The sequence below is a fragment of the Megalopta genalis genome, chromosome 1 (assembly GCF_051020955.1).
Source record: "Megalopta genalis isolate 19385.01 chromosome 1, iyMegGena1_principal, whole genome shotgun sequence".
Taxonomy (NCBI): domain Eukaryota; kingdom Metazoa; phylum Arthropoda; class Insecta; order Hymenoptera; family Halictidae; genus Megalopta; species Megalopta genalis.
In genome coordinates, this window is record NC_135013.1 from 14,320,593 (window position 1) to 14,342,388 (window position 21,796).

At 40.5% G+C, this 21,796-nt stretch overlaps 3 protein-coding genes across 11 annotated transcripts in view; 1 reads left to right on the forward strand and 2 right to left on the reverse strand.

Moving 5' to 3' along the window:
• Window positions 1-21,796, forward strand: part of LOC117223713 (inositol polyphosphate-4-phosphatase type I A) — a 22,595-nt gene continuing 799 nt past the window's right edge. Inside the window, exons 1-17 of one of the 8 annotated variants that reach the window (XM_033476170.2) lie at window positions 1-215; window positions 9,193-9,446; window positions 11,495-11,587; window positions 13,482-13,637; window positions 13,754-13,954; window positions 15,540-15,736; window positions 15,811-15,983; window positions 16,085-16,226; window positions 16,333-16,448; window positions 16,528-16,614; window positions 17,219-17,379; window positions 17,465-17,648; window positions 18,377-19,638; window positions 19,716-19,981; window positions 20,745-20,962; window positions 21,030-21,355; window positions 21,439-21,706. In XM_033476170.2, coding sequence (XP_033332061.2) covers window positions 9,329-9,446; window positions 11,495-11,587; window positions 13,482-13,637; window positions 13,754-13,954; window positions 15,540-15,736; window positions 15,811-15,983; window positions 16,085-16,226; window positions 16,333-16,448; window positions 16,528-16,614; window positions 17,219-17,379; window positions 17,465-17,648; window positions 18,377-19,638; window positions 19,716-19,981; window positions 20,745-20,962; window positions 21,030-21,355; window positions 21,439-21,706 — 3,968 coding nt within the window. In that variant the 5' untranslated portion in view covers window positions 1-215; window positions 9,193-9,328. Of the gene's footprint in view, window positions 216-8,200; window positions 8,611-8,640; window positions 8,660-8,692; window positions 9,137-9,192; window positions 9,447-11,494; window positions 11,588-13,481; window positions 13,638-13,753; window positions 13,955-15,539; window positions 15,737-15,810; window positions 15,984-16,084; window positions 16,227-16,332; window positions 16,449-16,527; window positions 16,615-17,218; window positions 17,380-17,464; window positions 17,649-18,376; window positions 19,639-19,715; window positions 19,982-20,744; window positions 20,963-21,029; window positions 21,356-21,438; window positions 21,707-21,796 lie in introns of those variants that run through there. The other 7 variants (XM_033476150.2, XM_033476186.2, XM_033476178.2 and 4 more) reach the window with 7 other exon arrangements.
• On the reverse strand, window positions 412-4,835 carry LOC117223760 (exopolyphosphatase PRUNE1). Of its 2 annotated transcripts, XM_033476256.2 has the most exons (7): window positions 3,413-4,831; window positions 3,048-3,327; window positions 2,369-2,613; window positions 1,984-2,255; window positions 1,176-1,417; window positions 882-1,091; window positions 412-793 (listed from the first exon to the last, which is right to left on the reverse strand). In XM_033476256.2, exons 2-7 carry the CDS (start codon window positions 3,090-3,092, stop codon window positions 596-598), a joined length of 1,212 nt encoding a protein of 403 aa, XP_033332147.2. In that variant the 5' UTR covers window positions 3,093-3,327; window positions 3,413-4,831; the 3' UTR covers window positions 412-595. The 2 variants fall into 2 exon arrangements, with proteins under 2 accessions (XP_033332147.2, XP_076377870.1); XM_076521755.1 differs by having other exon boundaries at window positions 552-767; window positions 3,048-4,835.
• LOC117223769 (exopolyphosphatase PRUNE1) lies at window positions 5,477-8,155 on the reverse strand. Its single transcript, XM_033476267.2, has 6 exons — window positions 7,967-8,155; window positions 7,459-7,703; window positions 7,074-7,345; window positions 6,214-6,455; window positions 5,923-6,129; window positions 5,477-5,831 (listed from the first exon to the last, which is right to left on the reverse strand). The coding sequence occupies exons 1-6, from the start codon at window positions 8,009-8,011 to the stop codon at window positions 5,634-5,636; spliced, it is 1,209 nt and encodes a 402-aa protein (XP_033332158.2). The 5' UTR covers window positions 8,012-8,155; the 3' UTR covers window positions 5,477-5,633.

Sequence of the window (21,796 nt, forward strand, 5' to 3'; positions counted from 1 at the left end):
GTGAGACCGCAAGCAAGCACGGTACGTGAGCAAGCTACATTGGTCGTCGGTGTGACTTGTTTTGCTAAGGTTGTGCTAATGTCGTGCTCTTTTGCTGACTCACCACTTTCTTTCTTTGGCTACAACTGTGAGGGCAGCAGAGTTAGCTGTGCAGCATAAATCAATCAGAGAAGAAGCAGTTTCTTTACCTGCTTCATAACTCTAAGCAGGTTATGGTGAGGAGCTACTGTACTATGGTGATATAGAATTGTTTGGTATGGTGAGATATGACGTATTTACTAATTGGCGGATACTGAACTGAGCTTCTGAATTCTCTCACAAGAGACACCGCAGTCGTTTTAATAGTAATTTGAATTGTGTTGATTTTCCGTATATTTTATTGTAAAAGTGGTAAGAAACACATGTTCTACCTTCAATAATAAATAAGCTTGTATTTCTGTACCTTCAACAAAAAATGTTTAATATCTAAATTTACAAATTTCAAGTTATCTGTAAAGATATATGCATATTCTTCACGTGTATTGAGGTTGATGACGTTTAATTATGCACTATTTCAATGTTTCCTTTATTTATTTACGTTAGACAATTTATAGGTTTAAGTTCCACGTATCCATGCAATATCGGACAGTTCCTGCATCATGTTTCGTACGAGTGGTATTATTTGTTTTCGTGAAACACGTAGATTTCCCTGGTTGACGTGCAGCATTTCAAATCTTCCATGTTCATCGATGAACGTGCTTCCATCATATAATTGAAGGTCCGGATCGCTAGACCCAAATATCAGGATTCTTAGCTGTTCATTAACAATTGAATTATTACTCAATTAGTTAATCGATAGATTCTCTGCGAAGTAAACGCGAAATATTAGCTACTAGACAAACCTTTTCAAAATCTTTATGAAAATTTCGTTGCGCTGTGCCTGCATAGGAATATTTGGTAGTGTCTGGATTGGAAGATAGGGAAAAAATAGCGATGTCTCTTCTGATTTGGTCCGATTCAACTAGCATGCCAAGTAGAAAAACTATTCTGGCTTTTCTGGCCTCGGCGAAATTACAAATAGCATCGAACACCCCTGGAGATTCGATGAATTTCTAGAATCCGAGAAATGAGTCGTATTGGAAATTAAATAAACGATAAACTATAAAATAATCTTTAAACAATACTTTACAACTTACTCGAACTAGTATAGGGAATCCAACAATTGGTACTCCAGTGACCTCTTTCACGTCTCTGATCAATAGATCGTCGAGGCTTAATTCACTAATGTCATTTTTCGCTTGGATAAGACCGTCATATTCGTTGTCTCGATTGTGAATCGGACAAGCTATATCTTCGAGTTTTTTTAACGTTTCGAGGTCGGTCGGAGTGGCGCGATTTGCCTCTTTTGACAGGTTACACGTGTCGATCAAGATCGGACCTGTTGAAATAACACTTGGAAATCGAGCGATGGAACCAATTGTTACGTTTTAATTCGTTCCGTATACATAGAATAACACACTGAAATATTGTATACAGCGATAGCAATTTAATTCGTAGCCAATCCAATTATGTTGGGAAACATAATCAAATTAGTTCTTTTCTAATGATCTTATCCTGAATTTGATATGAATCTGAGTGTTAGTAATTTCAAATTACTAATTTTCCACCAGCCAATGCAACATGAGTGCTACCGAACTGTCCCCTTTTAAACTAAATGTATCGTTACAAAAGATTGTGTCAAGTTTGCTATTAATTTAGAAACGCAAAGCCAAATACTCAGTCATCCATTTTCATATTCAGCAAAGATATGGCACCAAATTGATATAAACTTGCTCACAAGCTACGCTACCAAGCAATTTACATGTATTTGGTCGAAACAGACTTGACTGACCGGGTCTGAATCACTGAATAAAAGTTAATTGAAAAAATGCATAAAATCGCTATGTATACGGTAATATATTATGGAATGACAAAGAGGAAATATAACAGTAGTAAATGTCTCACCTCGTAAAAGATTCGCTATGCCTGAGTTTATGATTGGTAAATGTTCGACGAGGAAACGTTTTGCCACCAAAGTCGCGCAACTTCCTACAGTCTCTATGCAAACGTCTATATTAGGCCACGGCCAGGCCGGATCCCGTGGTCGATGATCGATCACTTTGATTACGGAGTCTTTTAAAAAATCGTCTCCCTCAGAGAGAGTGTGATGATCAACAAGTACGACATCCAAAGAACTAGCTGCACTTTTCTGTAGTTCTTTCAAGTCTATTTCATCTCTGCAAACGACAAGAATAATCGATTATGACATCCTAAGCAACGTGCACGTACGTGCGCGTAGGGCTCGCACACGGATAGATACATATTCCCCTTACGTATGATCTCAACTTACCGGAACGTCAACAAATCCGGAGGAATGTCGTAACGTTTAAAAAAATACGTCACTTCTGTTTTAACACGATATTCTTTCCGCGGTATATTCATCAACGGAATTACGGCTAAATAATATGTTTCTGGTCCAGGTTTCGCATCCAAATACTCGTATAAACCCTGAACCAGTGCGCATACCGCGGAATCCAAGTCGCATGTACTGTTACCAAGCACAATGCAGACCTTTTGGTATCGCCATAGATTCGACTATGTAACGAATATTTTCAAGCTGTCAATTATATTTCTGTTCTAAGTACCGAACGTTTTATTTTAAAGATTTCGCATTTGACTGATAACACTAAAGCACAAACATGAAGGAAGTAATAGAATCTACAATTTCGCGCGAAGACCGGACTGCGGCACGCAAATGCTACTGGTGGATACGTATGTAATGATAATCTAATTCTTGCGGTTTGATTACACTTGGAGCGAATACTGTATGTGTATGAACGATAGAAAAAACAAGGAATCGCTTCTACGCGTGGAAAACCGAATCAATTAAATCCGGACATAAGTATTGTGTTGGTTATAAATCATGACATCCCAATAGAACCTTCAAAATCAAAGGTTTATTGTGTATAATCAACAAGCATTATTGGTTCTTACAGGGCAGACAGATATTAGTATTAAGTGATAGTTACCAAAGCTTTCTTAGATTCCGTAAGAAACGTCTTCATGCAATCCATAATTTTTCCGTTTCTGCACAAGCGTCAATCGAAGTGCATACTGTCTATTATGTGTTATTGTCGTTACGATCAGCTACGACTGCACGCATATGTGTGTGCTATGACGCGTGACACCGGCGGTGCTCGGAAACGCTCGATTTTGATCGGGAACGGTCGGCAGTGCTCTAAGGAGGTTGACGGTGACCGATTCAATGTCAGTGTGACAGTTCGTTCCGACAATCGGTAAAGGTTTTTTCTATGTCAATGGAGCAGTATTCCTTTTGAGGAACTTAGTATGATGACGTAATTATTTATAAATAGATCTATTGGAAAGTGTTTACCTCTAGCTTGAATTCGAGCTCCCGAAAGTTTGAAAATTTGCTCAGAAATACATATTTAAGTCGATACGAAGTGTCCCTTGAAAATTAAATCATTTTTCTCTGAGCTCATGTCAGGATTTATTAACTTTTTACGTGATATCGATGCAATAAATTTTCCTGGCCAGTTCTGTGCTCTTGGTTAAACGTTGAAGCTTGTAGATCAAATTATCAAGAGGTGATTTTGTTCAATAGTTTAAGCGTTCTGCCGCTTGGTTAATTGGCGCTGTATCACCAGAGGCACCACTATCGCCGCTCTAATTTGATGTCATTCACTTTGTCGAAATTTCCTATGTGCTGCAAGGTCGATGGCAAGAGGCTTTTTTGTGGACGTTTAGGTTGATAGAGTGCATAAATAAATCGGTGATTCGATTAATAGTGTTAAGAGTATACGAATTTAATAACAGTAGATAATTAGTTTATGTGGTAGATAAAGTTGTGAACAAAGAGGACATATTTTTGAAGCCTGGATCTTTGGGGCCATTGGCGCGCCGCGTGGGTGATCCCAATATGACGCCTTCCAATTTAATTCTGAGTGATAAAAAGATGGTAGAGAAGTCAGTAGTATCTTCTAGAAATGATCAAGAAAAAGAGGGAAAAGATAATAATAAAAAAAGAAAAAATCCGAATACGTTAGCACGAAAAACACGAGCAGATAAACCTCCATAAAAGATGCTCTAATACAATGAATATAATAAAATTCTTGAGAGATAACCTGTCCAGAAACGCTGGATTATGCCTCCTATACTGACTTTTCAATAAAGGCCAACCCCATTAACAAATTGAAATTTATATCTATCTGTCTCATACCATTATTATAGCTCAGCTCTGCTGAAGAAGTAGAAGAATTCTACTCCAATTCCTAATACTATATTTAATGAACATTTCAAGAAATATTATAAAAATTATATGGGCATATATACGGATGGATTCAAGACCAAAGGGTTAAATCCATAGGAGCAACTATCACCTATCCTGAGGAACAGATGTATTATTTCTTAAGCATCTGTGTTCACTGTAGAATTTGCAGCTATATCAAAAGCATTGGACATATATGGCCATATTGAGAGACCATTGCTGATCTGCTTAGGTTCCTTGAATATAATAACCAGCCTTAATAAATCCACATCTATTATTAAAACAAATACCATTTGCTAAATATTAAAAAAAAGACACTTGACTTAGCAAAATTCAGAAGCGAAGATCATATAATAATAGGGATATGATCTCCTCAGAGATTTGTTGGAATCAGATTCAATGATATAAGTACCTAAGACTCGCCTCTTTTCAAGAGGTATTTACAGACAGTCTTGTATCTTCTTACATGTGGTTTGGCAAGAATGAGTACCATCCACTATCCACAAAAATAATATAAAGGCTATCTATTGTAAGGATTATTTGTTATTATTACTATATTTATTATTATATATTAGAACATTCATATGAATATGATTATTGAAATAATATTGTAGATGCTACCTGCAGTATATAGTAGATGTTTCTCTAAGCCTATTCACCGCGAATTTTAAGATACAAGGCGAGTCACGCTTAGGACAGCGAAGAAGTGAATCTGACTCCACAGGAAGCGGTGGAAACTTGAACAGCCTAGGACTGTCAACTTTTGGGATCAAGAGAACTAAGGGCATTGCAGGAAGACGAGTGCACTTTTTAGTGACCCAAAACCACACTTTTCCATGCCACATTTTTAAATAAGTTTGACGTTAGATACAACATTAAATAAACTATTGTTGACCCCTGTGATGCGGAATCGATAAAATAATTCGATTTAAAGTTATGTGTTTTCAATTTAAATATTTTCAAATTATGCAATTTTTCAATAATTTTAATACTTAGAATCCAAAATAACAAAAATAAAATTTTGTAATGAAAAATGAGGTGAAGAGTTTTTATTTCACAATTTTTATTTTACAAACTCAAATTATCGAGAAATTGTATAATTTGTAAATATTTAAATAGAAACATTGTATCATTTGAAAATATTTCAAATGAAAATAAATAGACAACATAAACTCATATACAAATTTCTTAACAAAAGATGTTAAATATCTAAATTTACAAATCTCAGGTTATCTTTAAAAACATGTATTTTTCGCGGGTATTGTGAGTGATGACTTTTGATCATGCACTATTTCAATGTTTCTTTTACGTTAGACAATTTATAGGTTTAAGTTCCACGTATCCATGCAATATCGGACAGTTTCTTCATCATGCGTTGTACGAGCGGTGTTAATTGTCTTCGTGAAACACGTAAATTTCCTTGGTAGACATGCGATATTTCATATTTCCCTTCTTCATCATAGATCGTGCATCCATCGTATACTTCAAGGTCCGGATCACTAGACCCAAATAACAGCATTCGTAGCTGTTCGTTAACAATTGGATTATTACTCAATTAGCTAATCGATAGATTCTCTGTGAAATAAACGTGAAAAAATTTTAGCCACTATACAAACCTCTTCAAAATCTAAGTGAGCATATTTTTGCGCAATGCTTCCACGAGAATATTTGGTAGTGACTGGGTCGGGAGATATGGAGAAAATAACGATGTCTTTTATGATTTTGTCCGATTCAACTAGCATGCCAAGTAGGAAAACTATTCTGGTTTTTCTGGCCACTGCAAAATCACGAATGGCATCGGATCCTCCTGAATCAATGAATTTCTAGAATCCGAGAAATGAGTCGTATTGGAAATTAAATAAACGATAAACTATAAAATAATCTTTAAATAATACTTTACAACTTACTCGAACTAGTATTGGCAATCCAACGATCGGTACTCCAGCGACCTCCTTTACGTCTCTGATCAACAGATCGTCGAAGCTTAATTCACTAATGTCTCTTTGCGCTTGGATGAGACCGTGGTATTCGGCGTCTCGATTGTGAATCGAATAAGCTATTCGTTCGAGTTTTTCTAATGTTTTGATGTCGGATGGAGTGGCGCGATTGACCTCTTTTGACAGGTTACACGTGTCGATCAAGATCGGACCTGTTGAAATAACAATTGGAAATCGAGCGATGGAACCAATTGTTACGTTTTAATTCGTTCCGTATACATAGAATAACGTACTGAAATATTGTATACAGCGATAGCAATTTAATTCGTAGCCAATCCAATTATCTTGAGAAACATAATCAAATTAGTTCTTTTCCAATGATCTTCTCCTGAATTTGATATGAATCTGACCATATGCTATTTCGTGAAATAGCGAGCCACCCGTTTCCGCAGTTCACACTAGTGTTAGGAATTTCAAATTACTAATTTTCCACCAGTCAATGTAACATGTGTGCTACCAAACTGTCTTCTTTTAAACTAAATGTATCGTTACAAAAGATTGTGTCAAGTTTGCTATTAATTTAGAAACGCAAAGCCAAATACTCAGTCATCCATTTTCATATTCAGCAAAGATATGGCACCAAATTGATATAAACTTGCTCACAAGCTACGCTACCAAGCAGTTTACATGTATTTGGTCGAAACAGACTTGACTGACCGGGTCTGAATCACTGAATAAAAGTTAATTGAAAAAATGCATAAAATCGCTATGTATACGGTAATATATTATGGAATGACAAAGAGGAAATATAACAGTAGTAAATGTCTCGCCTCGTAAAAGATTCGCTATGTCTGAGTTTATGATTGGTAAATGTTCGACGAGGAAACGTTTTGCCACCAAAGTCGCGCAACTTCCTACAGTCTTCATGTAAACGTCTATTTTAGGCCATGGCCAGGCCGGATCCCGTGGTCGATGATCGATCACCTTGATTACGGAGTCTTTTAGAAAATTGTCTGCTTTCGAAAGAGAGTGATGATCAACAAGTACAACATCCAAAGTAATAGTTGCATCGTTCTTTAATTCTTTCAAGTCTATTTCATCTCTGCAAACGACAAGAATAATCGATTATGGCATCCTGAGCAACGTGCGCGTACGTGCGCGTAGGGCCTGCACACGGATAGGTACATATTTCCCTTACATACGATCTCAACTTACCGGAACGTCAATAAATCCGGAGAAATGTCGTAACGTTTAAAAAAATACGTCACTTCTGTTTTAAGCCGATATTCTTTCCGCGGTATATTCATCAACGGTATTACAGTTAAATAATCTGTTCCCGATCCAAGTTTCGCATCCAGATACTCGTGTAATCCCTGAACCAATACACATACCGCGGAATCCAAGTTGCATATGCTGTTACCCAAGACAACGCAGACCTTGTGGAATCGCCATAGTTGCGGCTATATATATAATGAATATTTTCAAAGCTGTCAATTAGATTTCTGTTCTGAGTACCGAATGTTTTATTTGATAAGGTTTCATTTTTGATCGATGACAGTAAAGCGCGTGAACAGAGATGAAAATGATGACACGAAGTAAAAGTTGAAGCAAAGCATAAATCATGGCATCCCAATAGAACCTTCAAAATCAAAGGTTCATTATGTATACTCAACAAGCATTATTGCTTCTTATAGGGCGAATATTAGTATCAAGTCTTAGTTACCAAAGCTTTTTTGGATTCCGTAAGAAACGTCTTCATGCAATCCATAATTTTTCTGTTTCTACACAAGTGTCCGTCGAACGCTGCAGTGCATACGATCAGCTACGGTTGTTTGCATACATGTGCATAACGCCCATGTCGCTACGATGCTGTCATTGCTCGGAAACGCTCGACTTTAATCGGGAACGGTCGGCAGCGCTCGAAGGAGGTCGGCGGTGAACGATTCCGACGTTGGTGTGACAGTAATGTCCACCGCGCTTGTCCGTCCCAACGTTTCGGCGATCGTCGTTGTTTATTGCGTGCGATTTAACAAACAACGACACAGATTTTTTCTGTGTTCGATGGAGCAGTGTTCCTTGGGTAAAACGGCGGGCGTGTATTCTTAAATTTCGTGCACACACAATCGTCCACGGTCATGTGTTCTCAACAAAACGTATACGTACACGCGAGATTTCGTAATGGTTGCAACGCGACCGAGATGCGTTAACGTTCTTCCGAATTAGGGAGCCTTTTCGTTCGCCGTGACAATCGACGCAATTTCTATCGAACGAACAGCATATCGAAGAAAAGAAAGACACAGGCAAAAGAAACGAAACGGAGTCGACATGATGTCGAAAAGAGCCCCCGAGGATTCTTTACCCACGGAGGTTGGTTTCTACGAACGACCAGAGAGATTCGTTTGCCATCGGTGAACATGTTTTCTTCTATCGATTCTCGGAATTATCAGAAGTTCGAACGCGTTTGCTATCGGGAAAAAAATCTGACGAAGAGATTGGGAATGAGAGTGAGAGAGCGAGGGGGAAAGCGATAGTGTGAAAGGGGCGGGGGTGGCAACGGTGAAGGCGCGAGAGTAGAGAGAGAGAGAGAGAGAGGAGAGTTTATGGGGGAGGGAGCTGCAGAACGAAAGCGAGTGCTGTGGTCTGTGTCAGTGTGTTGGTTGTCATAAGTCGTCGGAAGTCATAAGTAGTCGCAGAGAGCGCGAGACGCGTACGGAGCAATAGGTTAGGAATGTCGTTGACTCGATGTGACGCGATGCGACACGGCGAAACGAAGCAACACGGGACAGAGTCGAGTCGCTAGTCGAAACGTTTCGGCGAATTTGTCGTCGAACGGAGAATCGATTTCGTTCGGGTGATACGGGTGGAATAGCTGCACCTCGAACCACAGCAGCAAGTAGATACGTGTTTCTTCCTGGTCGCGCGTGACGTTAACGATCTGCTTGTTAACAGGCGAGGATAGAGAGAAATACGTAAACGTGGATTACTGCGGAAAGGGTGGGTGAGAGCCGGAACTGGAGCCGGAACCGGAACTGAAACTGGAACCGGAACCAGAACCGGAACCGAGGACCGAGTTTCGAGCTCCGAGATGCGATTCAACAAGCAAGAGCTGCTCACTCTGGCTACACAACCGTCGCAGAAATTCGAGAAGGAGGGTATATTGTACGTGCGCGAGCGACAAGAAGGCTTCTTTCGCAGAACAGAGAGTGAGTGATCCAATTGTTGGCAAATGCGAATGATACTAGCGCGAGACCGATATCGGCCCCTCTTCTAACCGACCGATTATTCTACGTACACACATGTATTTTGCCGCTCAGGGGCCGCAAACAAACGCATGTTTTCTTTCTCCTTCATTTTACATTGTACATGTCTGATCCTTCGAAATAAATTCACGTGATACGCAAATTCTTCGTCTTTTGTTTAATGTAGAGCCCATCATCTGTTTCCAAAGTTTTCTCAATGCATGAGGCTCGTACCACGTCGTACAGTGTCGTTCAAAAATACGCGGATACTCGCAACGTTTAATGTCCTTTTGGATGCGCTCATTGCACGGAATTTGAAATAACTTGTTACGTATTATATTCGGTAAAAAAAATCTGTTCCATAAGAAATATAATATCTGAAGGAACTCGTTGCATGAAAGAACTGGCATACCTTTTTCTTTGTGTCTTATAGTTTCGGATATACAGGGTGTCCCAAAAATGTCCCGCAATCCGAAAGTAGGGAATTCCTGAGGTGATTCGAAGCAACTTTTTCCTTAGCGAAAATGCAATCCGCGGCTTCGTTTACGAGTTATTAACGAAAAACGGTGACTAATCAGAGACGAGATCATTTGGCGCGAGACGGCCGAGCCAATGAGCGGAACTGGGCTCCGTGCACTCGTCGGCTGGGCCGCCGCGCGCCAGCCGAGCTCGTCTCTCATTGGTCAGTGTTTTTCGTTAATAACTCGTAACCGAAGCCTCGGAGAACATTTTCGCAAAGGAGAAAGTTGCTTCAAATGACCTCAGGAACCTCCCATTTCCGGATTACGAGACATTTTCGGGACATTCTGTAGTTCCTTTTTGGATCATACGTTTTGTTTAATGCTATATCGTAGCTGACGAATAAACGAATTCAACGGCCTGTATTATGTTGACCATGGCTTGATCTTGAATCTTGATGAAAGTACGTACGATGTAACGTATACCGAAAATTCAGTATAATTCAACGAATGTTTCCCGACTGTTTCCAGATACATAGTTGGTTACTTTTTAGCTGGGAGAGTATCCACGTATACTTAAATGGCAATGTACATGTGTATTTTTGCGTGACTCGTTCCTTGAGAGTCGTTTACCCGGCGCGCCGTGTTGCGTCGTTGCGTCGTCGTGACCACAAAGCGAATTGTAGCATCCTTCTCCTGGATCGGATTCACTTGCATTGACTCGGCTCGACTCGACTCGAGCCGAATCAAGAATAGTTATCGGAACGATAAAGCGACGCCGATCCAGGTTTCCACGTGAATACACCAGCGCGAATGAAATTCACCGCGTACGAAGAATTTGTCGACCTCGTGGGATCCTATAATTGCAGGGTGTCGTAGCTTCGCAACATCCCGAACCGACCATTGTAATTTTTATTTTCTGACGTTCGAAATAGACATCTTTGCGAGGTAAGCATCGTAAACGTTGCTCGTCATTTATCTTTGTGTACACATACGATTATCTTACTTGTTTCATCATCACTATCACCGTCATCACACCGCCATCCTCGTCGTTATTTGTTCTTTTTTTTTCGTTATTTTTTTATTTTTTTATTTTTCCAACTGGTCGCGCGTAAATATCATCTAAACGAATTCGATTTCAGTGCGGTCGAGACCCATTTCGATTAACGTGACAAAGCCGACATTGCAAGCAAAAAAAGATCTCGGCGAGATTTATGTTTGTACATTTGTTGTATATTGAATTTGTCGAAAACCATTGCATATACGACTCAAAATTTTCGTTAAGCGATTCAATGCAAATTCTAATCGAGACTACCCGGGAATCTTGTGTTCTTGACTTCGACAAATTTTAAGTTCACCGTCGAGATTAGAGTCACGTGTGTCAAACGTCGATGTAATTCGCATATCACAAAGAACATAAGAATATCGGCAAATCAGCACGCATAATAACCGAATAGTAAGTATATCAGTAGGCTAGCGCACGCTCGGGACATCGCTGTCGACTGTAAGCTTCGGTAAAATTGAAAGATACGTGTAGCTACATATAATTTGCAGGTACAGGTAAAAAATCTGACAACAAATTTCAAAAGGGAAAAACGCATAAGACACTGCGAGACTTCAGTTGCGTTACCGCCAGTACGAGTAAAGGTATAATCGAGTTTTTTGTTTCTTTTTTTCCCAACAAACGTTCTCCTTTGCTAATTTAACTCGATTTATCGCGATTAACACGCTTGATGCTGTAAACCGAGTTTAAGAAAAAAAATAAAAAAATGCTGTACATTGAGCTGGCCGAGCACCGACGCGCGACGCATCGGAAAATCGCTTGGTGCTTTTTGAATCAGTGTTCCATTTTTATCCGTGGGATCTCCTTCACTTTCCTACTCGCCAAACTTCCTTTCCCTTTCCTTCACCTGCTCCCCCCCTTCCCATAGTTTACACGAATATGTTTTATCGAATGGTGAACGGTTTTCAGCGTGTAGATTCCGAAGATCGTGAAAGGTATTTATTGGTTTATTGCGCGTCCAGTTCCATTTCCAAGAATACTTCGCATGTGCTCTCCTTCTATTCTGCAGGTGTCCGGCTTTCTTAGGTGCCGTGCTTATCTTAGCGTGTTTTTCTGCACATCGCAATACTAATTGTTACTGTTGTTATTGCAATTTGAACCGGAACTCTTACTACACGGATCTTTGAATCAATTGAACATATGCGAATACAGTAATGTCTCTCTAATCGACGCTCGGATTGTCCAAAAAAATGCACAATTTGGGAAGAGGAGATTCGATTATTCGAGTCTTTTAGCTCGTTTTTTATAGTTACAAATTGACAAGGTTAAATTAAGAGAGCTAAGAGAGTACAGTAATGTCTCTCTAATTGACGCTTGAATTGTCCACAAAAATGGACAATTTTGGAAGAGAAGATACGATTATTTGAGCCTTGTAGCTCGTTTTTTATAGTTACGAATTGTTAAGGTTAAATTAAGAGAACTAAGAGAGTACAATAATGTCTCTCTAATTGACGCTTGGATTGACCACAAAAATGGACAATTTTGGAAGAGAAGATACGATTATTCGAGCCTTGTAGCTCGTTTTTTATAGTTACGAATTTTCAAGGTTAAATTAAGAGAGCTAAGAGAGTAGAGTAATGTCTCTCTAATTGACGCTCGGATTGTCCACAAAAATGGTCAATTTGGGAATACGATTATTCGAGCTTTGTGGCTCGATTTTTATAGTTACAAATTGTCAAGGTTATGTCAAGATTATGCAAGGCTCGAATAATCGTATCTCCTCCTCCCAAACTGTCCATTTTCATGGACAATCTGAGCGTCAGTAAGAGAGACATTACTGTACAGTAATGCAGAAAAATGGACAATTTGGGAACAGGAGATACGATTATTCCGGCTTTGCACTATGTTTTTATAATCGTTGACAATCGATAACTATAAAAACGAGTCGCGAGGCTCGAATTCGCAAGGCTCCTCTTGCCAAATTGTCCATTTTCATGGACAATCTGAGCGTCAGTAAGGGAGACATTACCTGTATTCGGATCTACGGTCTGTTCTACGAAAGAAAACACCTGAAGTCATAATAGTTACGAGCAATTATTATCAGTTCAGGTAGCATGCTTCGAAAAACAGAGCATATAAATTGAAGGAATTAACGCATTAAATTACTCGGATTCGGGGTACCGAATTTTGATTCGAACAATAGTAAGAGGCTTGAATCTAGAACGGTTGGTTTATTTATCTGCACAGGTACACGCACGAAACGTTCAACATGCATGCGAGTACACCAATCGCATCTTGTTCCTTTCCCGTTTATAACTGTTCCAGCTTTTCTCTTCGTTCTCGACGGCTCTCGTTTTTCTATTACCGTCGGGACGCTCTGTAAGGTAAAAGGCGATACAAATCAGCATTCGTTCCTCTTGCTTCCGAACGTTTCTGATCGCGCGAAGGCTTTCCCGAAAGTTGTTGCGTTTGCCGACGCTTCTTAACCGAGCATAACGAAAACGTTACTCCTTCTCCTCTCTCTTCTCTGTTGAATAGTCAGCTTCGAGAGGTGGTGCAGATTGCGAGGGAACCTATTGTTTTATTTCAAGTCGCGGGAGCAATGGTCGGAACCTTTGGGAGTGATAATACTCGAACAATGCTTTGTTCGAGTGGAACAAGCGAGCAACCAGGTTCCGTATGGGTTCAGTATAGGTGAGTCTCCTACGATCCCTCTCTGCCTCTGTCGCCCGCTATTTCGCGACACGGCTGAACCGCGGGGTCAATGATCGTCGTTTGTAAAGAGCCAATATTGTTGTCCGCTGTTTCAGTTTTCGAGGGAGGCCTGTTCCAAGCGTTGGGCGCAAACTCTGCCGAAGAACGCGACAGCTGGTTACAGGCTCTACAGTTGGCCAGCTACGAGTGCATGCGAAGCCAATTATTGGCGCTTAGGCAACGAATCGAAGCATTTAGCGGGCACAAACACGACACCGACATCCAAATGTTACGACTGCAACGCGGGATCTTGACCGGTAATACGAACCTCTGATCGCAGTGTGTAGTCTTCAATTATCATCGGTCCGGCGAGACGAGTCGATGAATGGAGACAAGTTGCTTGTACAGAGTGTTTATCAAAATCCTAATAATAAGGATTCGCAGCATCGAGATAAAAATATTTGCCAAATTAATGGGTTTTCGACAGGGATAGGTCAATACCCGATCAAAAAAGAATAAAGTCTAATATAATATAAAGGTATATATATAATATGTATATGTATATAATATATATATTTATTATTATATTATTTTATTTATTATATTTATTATTAATATTATATATATATATATATATATATAATAATAATAATAAATATAATAAAATATATATAAATATATATATATATATAAAGGCATATAATTAATAGGACATATATATAAGGACATATTATGTCCTTCACGTGTACACTTACAAACATACCAATTAAGCAAGACTACTTCTTCGAATCAACACAAGTTTTATATGAAATATTTTTTCAAACAACGAATAATTCTAGTAGTAACATCGTACACATATTAACCCTTAGCGCTCCGCGCGTTTCTCGAGTACTGCCTACCAACAATTCCGGCACATTTTTGGAGCGGAGCGCCTGAGATAAAGGAAGCCTTATTTTGAGCGGAAAAGATTACACGTCCTTGCGAATGCATTTGATATTTTATTGATTTTATAAATATACATTTTCCTATTGTAAATAAAAGATAAATTTTCAATTTTGTAATTCACCATGGTGCGATATCTTTGGTAACAATCTCCCATGTGCATTCTGGGTTTATTTGGACAAGTGTCACAGTATTCACTTTGCCAAATAGAGTTACTAGATATTTCTTTCAAGATTAGAACATTTTCTGCGTAATTGTTGGTTTATAATTTCATTGACCAATTCGTCCGTGAAAAATAATTTAAAATATTGTGTCGGCTGTTGAATGTTTGTAGAAACTTGTGGTCCAATGACCTGTGGCAATACGCTAAAAGGTATTCCATCTGGAATATGTAATTCTTCCGTAACGTCACGCCATTCATCCAAGTCTTGTAAGGAATCTTCGCTTTCGCTTTCAATAATTCTCATTCTTCGTCTCTTTGGTAGTATAATTTCGCTACTACTACTCGAAGTGTCAGAATCATAACCAACATTGTCTTCCACGATGTCTTTTAACTCTTCAAAATCAAATACATCTTCGGTATCACTCGGCTCTAAATTCTCATCGTAATATTTATTTTTCTCCATATTGCTAACCATAGAAAAGGTCAAAAAATGCTGTAATCGTAATGGTACAGACTTAGCACGTTTTAACTACAGATAACAATTGCTGACACCGACGATAACGTATGCTAAAAACATTTGGCTCCGCAGCGGAGTCTTCGGAGTTACGGAACAAATGACAAATGTCTCCGTAGCGGAGCCTTCGGAGCGCTAAGGGTTAATTTAAATAGGCCCTCTATGTTAACCCCCGGCAAGGGACTACCAAAGGTTGGCTTTGTCGCAGAAGTTCTGATTATATTTACTGACTCGTCTCGTTGGACAGGCTATATGCATCATTCTATGTATGTAGAAATTACAGAAAATGGGCGAAAATGTTCTCTGACCGTTCTCTCACGATCAGATCCGGCCGAAATACCGATGTGCGAAATATCGCTGACCTGCGACAACCTCCTATGCGACGGGCACGGCCGACCGCCGAATCCCGTGCTGGAGATAGACGTTCAGCCGAAAGGTTCGAAAACGTGGATCAAGTATGCGCGGACGGAAGTTATGGAGGTAAGTAAGTTACTCGGGAGGAAAAAAGAAGAAATTAAGCGAAACTAAACGTTTCTCCATTTCCGTTTTCGCAGCGAAGCAGCAATCCCGGTTTTCTAACGACCGTCAGCTTCCGAGCGAGCGACGGTTTGAACTCGGACACGAAAGCGAGAATAACAGCGTACGACGTTAGGGAGAGGGTGAGTCAAACGGCCACGCCGATAGGGAGTGTGATCGTGACGCTGAACGCGATTCAAGATACTCCCAGGTAATTTGAATGGCTCTCGTTCCGCGAACGCGCTTTCCCTTCCTTTCGTTACGATGCTCGTCGAGCTGTCGCGTCTCTGACTAGCGATCGCAATGTTTTAGGTTAAGGATACCGTTGAAGTCCGCGAAAACGACCACCGTCGGCTTCCTGACTATCAACGCGTGGAATTTGGAAGCGGAAGACAAAGGCAACAGCACGGAGAGCACTCCGTCGAAGGAATCCACCTGCGGGTCGAATCAACAGGTAAAGGGATACGTTGCTTTCTGTTAGCTTCTCGCTTCTTTGCTTCTCGTTTTTCATTCCGAACATCCCCATTTACTTTCACTTGTTCCGCATCGTGATCCTACAGGTACTCGCGCACAGGCGCTCCCAGTCTCTGCCACCTCGTCTGGGAACGAAAATCAAACTTCCGCATCAGGGCCAGCTGAAGCTTCTTTTCGCGAACCCATACGTGCAAACGTACAGGTTGGTTGCATCGAAAGATATTGGGGGGCGGGGAAAAAAACTTTAGCTTGGCTGTGTCTGCAACGTTCGAATCTTTTAGGTTTCACTCTGGTTTGGGTGGGGACATCTGTGTTCACGAAATCATGGCCGAAAGTAAACTTTGCTTTCAGTTCCCTCAACATTTACTGTGAGTAACCTAGCGCAAATATTCATTTCACTCTTCCTCTCGCTTCGTTCATATCTACAGGGTGTCCCAAAAATGTCTCGTAATCCGAAAGTGACGGGTTCCTCAGGTCATTTGAAGCAACTTTTTCCTTTACAAGAATTTTCTCCGAGGCACCGTTAACGAGTTATTAACGAAAAACAGTGACCAATGAGAGGCGAGCTCAGCTGGCGCGAGGCGACCGAGCCAACGGCGCCAGCGGTCGAGCGGTCGAATCCCAGCTCAGCCGGCGCGAGGCGGCCGAGCCGACGGCGCCAGCGGTCGAGGCGGTCGGAATCCCAGCTCAGCTGGCGCGAGGCGACCGAGCGAATGAGCGGAACTGGGCTTCGTGCGCTGGTTGGCTGGGCCGTCTCGCGTCAGCTGTACTCGATTCTTATCGGTCACTGTTTTTCGTTAATAACTCGTTAACGGTGCCTCGCAGAAAATTATTGTAATGGAAAAAGTTGCTTCAAATGATCCGAGGAACCCGCCATTTCCGGATTGCGAGACATTTTTGGGACACCCTGTATGTACATATAGATATTTTGTTATCTATCTGGTCGATGCTTATCGCGCACCATCTTCTCAGTGCGATTTGGATTCAAGAGGAAAAGGAGTTGCTGCAAGAGGTCGCTGGAATGGGCGAGTTGCGGGAACCTTGGCATACCAAACAAATTGAGTTGCTCGATCGTCATTTGCACCTTTTGCACCTCTATTCGCAAGCGAAAGAAAATTTGTCGGCCTTCAAAGGTGATGGCGCGTCTCACGAGTCGATCTTCGAAATCTATATCTTTTTTTCCGTGTTCATCACTCGTTTGTTTCTCCTTTTCTGCAGGGAGTTACTTTAAACGGTCACTGCGCAGAGACGACAGGACTCTCGAGTTCGCGCCACTGAATCTGCATCTCCAAAGGATGTGGGTTCATAATGACACCTTGAACAAATGTGGATTTTACGATTTGATAACGGTTGGAGCGTTCACCGCACATTCGCACAAAAACAAAAATGGAGGTCTCATAAGGTAGGTGTAAATCGAAGATGATTGTCGTCTACTTAAAATCTAAATTATTCTCTTAATTTTAGACAGTTTATATTTCATTAACCTCTTCATCTCAGCCTTTAATTAAAAGACAAATGATCATGCTACCTTTGTAGAGTCAAAATACTGCAGCTATTTAAATTTTTCATTGAGCAGGGCTGACTTTAAATTTTATTCAAAAAGACATGTTTTTGTTAAACAGGTGAATATAATTATTTTGTCGAATTTCTTAAAATTATTTTTAAATTTATTTATATTCTAAAAATTTTAATTTACTAATTTCTATCATTATAATAATATATTAACTATATAAATAATTTTTTCTATAAAATAATATATCTTTTTTGTAAATTATTTCTTTAAAATATTAAATTATTAAATTTTTAAAAAAATTTTAAAACAAATTATTTGATTATATTTCATAAATAAATCATATTTAAAATTCAAAGATTATCCCTTAAATTTTTTATATTAATTTTTTATTAAATAATTAATTATATAATAAAATTAATTAATATATGAATTAAATTCATTTCTAAAAAAAAACTAGATATTAATAAAATCGACTTACATTTCACATCCAACTTAATATTTATAATTATTATGTAACATAAAAGATTATATTAAACTAATCAATCAATTATCAATTAATTAATCAATCAATCAATCAATCAAAATCGGAATGAAACTGACTGCGACTTAACTTTCAGATTGGTGCAAGCTCTGAAGGAATCGCCGACGCGCAGCACTCACTTGTACCAAGGGACCTCGAAGATTACTATGGCACACGACGCCATTCAGGCGATCAAGCAGCTTCGTCGCGACGTGGTCGACGCGATGCGCGCTTTGATGAAACTAGCCAAGGAGAAGCAGACCAGCGGAATGTTACCCATTTGCGAGGATATGATTACGAAAACTAGAATTCTACTTAGCCTTTGGGATCCTGGTTTGGTCGAGGAAGCGTTAACGTTCCTCGAGGAGTACAAAGTTGCCAAAGTTCACGAAGACGCTACCGAGGACGCGCACAACTTCCAGTTGAAGGGGCATCAATCTCTGTCCCCTTTCAAGCGCATCACGCAACAATTGAATTTCGACTTGAAGAGTCCGGATTTCGACGATTTCGTCACGCCGGACACTCCGGAATGCATGAACGATCTCTGGACAGAGGAGAACCAGAAGAACAATTATCCGTCTCTGTTTCTTTCGAAGAGCAATCGCATCGCTCCGAAACGAATCGGTCAGATCGAGGCTGAAGAAGCTTCGATCAAAGAGAAGTTCGTAATTTTTCCGGACGCCGAGGAAGATACTTGCAAAGACACGGTGACGAATGCTTGCCGCTCGCCGATTCTCGAGCACCGTAGCGATAAAGTTAACGACAACGACGTCCACAACGAACACGATAGCTATAAGTACAACGACAACGGCAGCAACGTCGCCAACGATCACCTCGCCGTGATCGAAGAGAACGAATACGAGAACGCAACGTCGAACAAGAATGTCAACAAAAGCGTGGCACCCGACGCGGTAGAGGCCACGGAAGAGAAAGAGGAAACGCGAGTCGACCTCGATCCGTGCAAGCGGTTCTTGGATACTCAAAAAATGTGTAATTCACCCTCCGCGAACTATTACAAACCGACGGACGAACCGGAGCCTTGGGATTTGACGCAGTTGAACATAGAGGCGAGCGTGATGTGTCTGGTATCCAAAGTGAAATTCCTTTGCGGCCGATGCAGCAGTCCCGCTGTTCGCTTGAGAAACAAAACTATCGTGAGACGAGCGCACAGTTTGAAAGGATGTCAACCGAACAATCGAAGTCAGAGCGTAGAAGTTGTGACGATACAGCCGAAGAACGACATGAAGAACGACGAGTCGAGCAAGCTGCTCGAGCCCGTAGAAAATCACGCGCTTCCACGACAACATTCCAGTCCTGGATTTGACAAAACTGCGCCGGCTTTCTCGAAAGCGAAGGAAGGTAAGGAAACGGTTTATTATTCATTATAACGTATTATTATTCTATAAACTATTATTCTTCCTGTTCCTAATGGACAGTGTGCCAAGCGGTCGATTCGATGACCAGAGTGATCAAAAGCAATTCAGGACAGAGGAACAAGTTCATCGAGGGTCTAGACTTCGCCTCGATCGTTGACTGGACCAGCGAGCTCAGACCGAGCATGAAGAAGCTACGACAGGCCATGGACGGGCTGTTGAAGACCGCGAGATTAACACATTCTGTGTTCAGAGTGCAAGAGGACGCGAAGATGGCTCAGCGCGCGTGTAACGTTCGTTATAGACGGGACGTGTGCTTCAGCCAAGCTGTAGGTTGCTTGTCTTTTTTTACACATGTACGCTTACTGACAAAAGTTAAGAAACAACGTAATTGTTTAATACATCGACGATCTAGTTTTTCATCTGTTTTTCGCGGTCTGCCAGCTCATGGTGCCGTTTTAACAGGTCCATATTCATCGAATCGTTTTATAATGTTTGTGATAAGTCATTCCTTCAACAATAAAGCAGAATTAATGGAAGCAATCACGAAAATATGGTCAGAAATTCCGACTGAGTTTTGTATTCGATCAATTGAATCTATACCACGGAGATGCAATGCAGTCCTCAAATCCAAGGGTTGTGTAACATCTTATTAGACTGTTATGAAAACTACAGACATTGACACATCGCTGTTTTTCATTAAAAGTGATTATATAACTTAAGCGATGTATGTTTCTTAACTTATGTCGCGCAGCTTTTGCGTTGTTTCTTCGATTCAACTTAATCATGGCTCTCGTACAAGTATGTTTGAGAAAAAACTCACTGATCATTGATGTATGGCATGCTATCTCATTATGCTATTTTAGATTATGTATCTTAGAAGATAGAGAATATACTATATAATATATACGATTACGTTGAATATAATATATTATATGTTATATATATTATATATTATAATATATTATTATATTATATATTGAATATAATATAATATAATATATAATATACGATTACGTTGTTTCTTAACTTTTGTCAATAAGTGTACGCACGTGTGTAATAATAGGTATAATAACGGATCATTGGTTTCAGCTGACCAGCTTGGTGTCTGGCATTATGGCGAAGCTCTGGTGTCAGAGACCCGATCCGATATTTCTCTTAATCTTGACCACTCTTGGCCCGTTGGTCTCGTTCGAGGGTCTTCTCAGTTATTACGGGGACGAGATAGACATGTGGGGCGACATGGCCGTTGCGGTCGAAGACATGCACACGGTCACGTTCACGTTGACCAGATGTGGCATTCAATCGAGGTACACGAATGGTCTATATCTGCTGGAACACACCTGGTTCACTTTTTTTATACGGATTTGGTTTCAGGTCCGAAGAAAACGGCAACGTTCCGTTGGTTCAGCTACCCTTGCCGAGGGTTGTCGGTTCTCGCGCCGCATTAACAGTGATGCTTCCAGTGCCAGATGCGATTTATTCTCTGCTACCGCTGGTCCCTTCTGCTAGACAAACCATCTCGTTCAATGTCACTCCGGTCTTCTTCAACGTCGGGATCAACGAGATGGCTTCTCTGGCGGAAAGCCTCGGGACGACCAAGCCTCAGGAGAAGAGCAATATGGACAACTACGAAAGGTTGAACGAATACTACTTGCGTTTTAAAAAGCTCAATCTGCCCACGGAGACGGCATCGACTCGACGTAAGATCTCTTTCATTGCAGGATCGCGTCTCTTTTGTTCTTCGATCACTGTTCTCTTTACTTGTTCTCATTCTTCTCTTCAGTTGGTACGAGATCGCCGCTCGGTCAAACGCTAACGGAGCTGATGACCAATTTGAAGACCAGCGTGCACGCGAAAGTGAATAAAAATGTAGAAATACTGCAGCTGTCTTCCCAAATTTGTCGGCGAATGCGCGGACTCAGATTTACCAGTTGTAAGAGCGCGAAGGATCGCACCGGGATGTCGGTCACCCTCGAGCAGGTCAATATTTTGACCAGCGAGTACCATTTGGCCGAACATGAGTTCACCAGAGCTCTCGACTGCATTCGAAGGTTTGTGGCTTGTTCAAGAAATAATAAATACGGTTCGGTTCGGTTCTACGAATTCAGTTCGCTGGTCCCGAAGAAACATTGCGAAAGCCG

Coding starts and splice junctions, on each gene's coding strand:
- LOC117223769 (XM_033476267.2), bottom strand. CDS start 8,011: ATGGATTGCATGAAGACGTTTCTTACGGAATCCAAAAAAGCTTTG. Junction 7,704..7,966: donor CGGAATCCAAAAAAGCTTTG/GTAACTAAGACT, acceptor TTATATATATAG/CCGCAACTATGGCGATTCCA. Junction 6,456..7,073: donor CATAGCGAATCTTTTACGAG/GCGAGACATTTA, acceptor TTATTTCAACAG/GTCCGATCTTGATCGACACG.
- LOC117223760 (XM_033476256.2), bottom strand. CDS start 3,092: ATGGATTGCATGAAGACGTTTCTTACGGAATCTAAGAAAGCTTTG. Junction 2,256..2,368: donor CCGGATTTGTTGACGTTCCG/GTAAGTTGAGAT, acceptor TGTCGTTTGCAG/AGATGAAATAGACTTGAAAG. Junction 794..881: donor TTCATAAAGATTTTGAAAAG/GTTTGTCTAGTA, acceptor GTTAATGAACAG/CTAAGAATCCTGATATTTGG.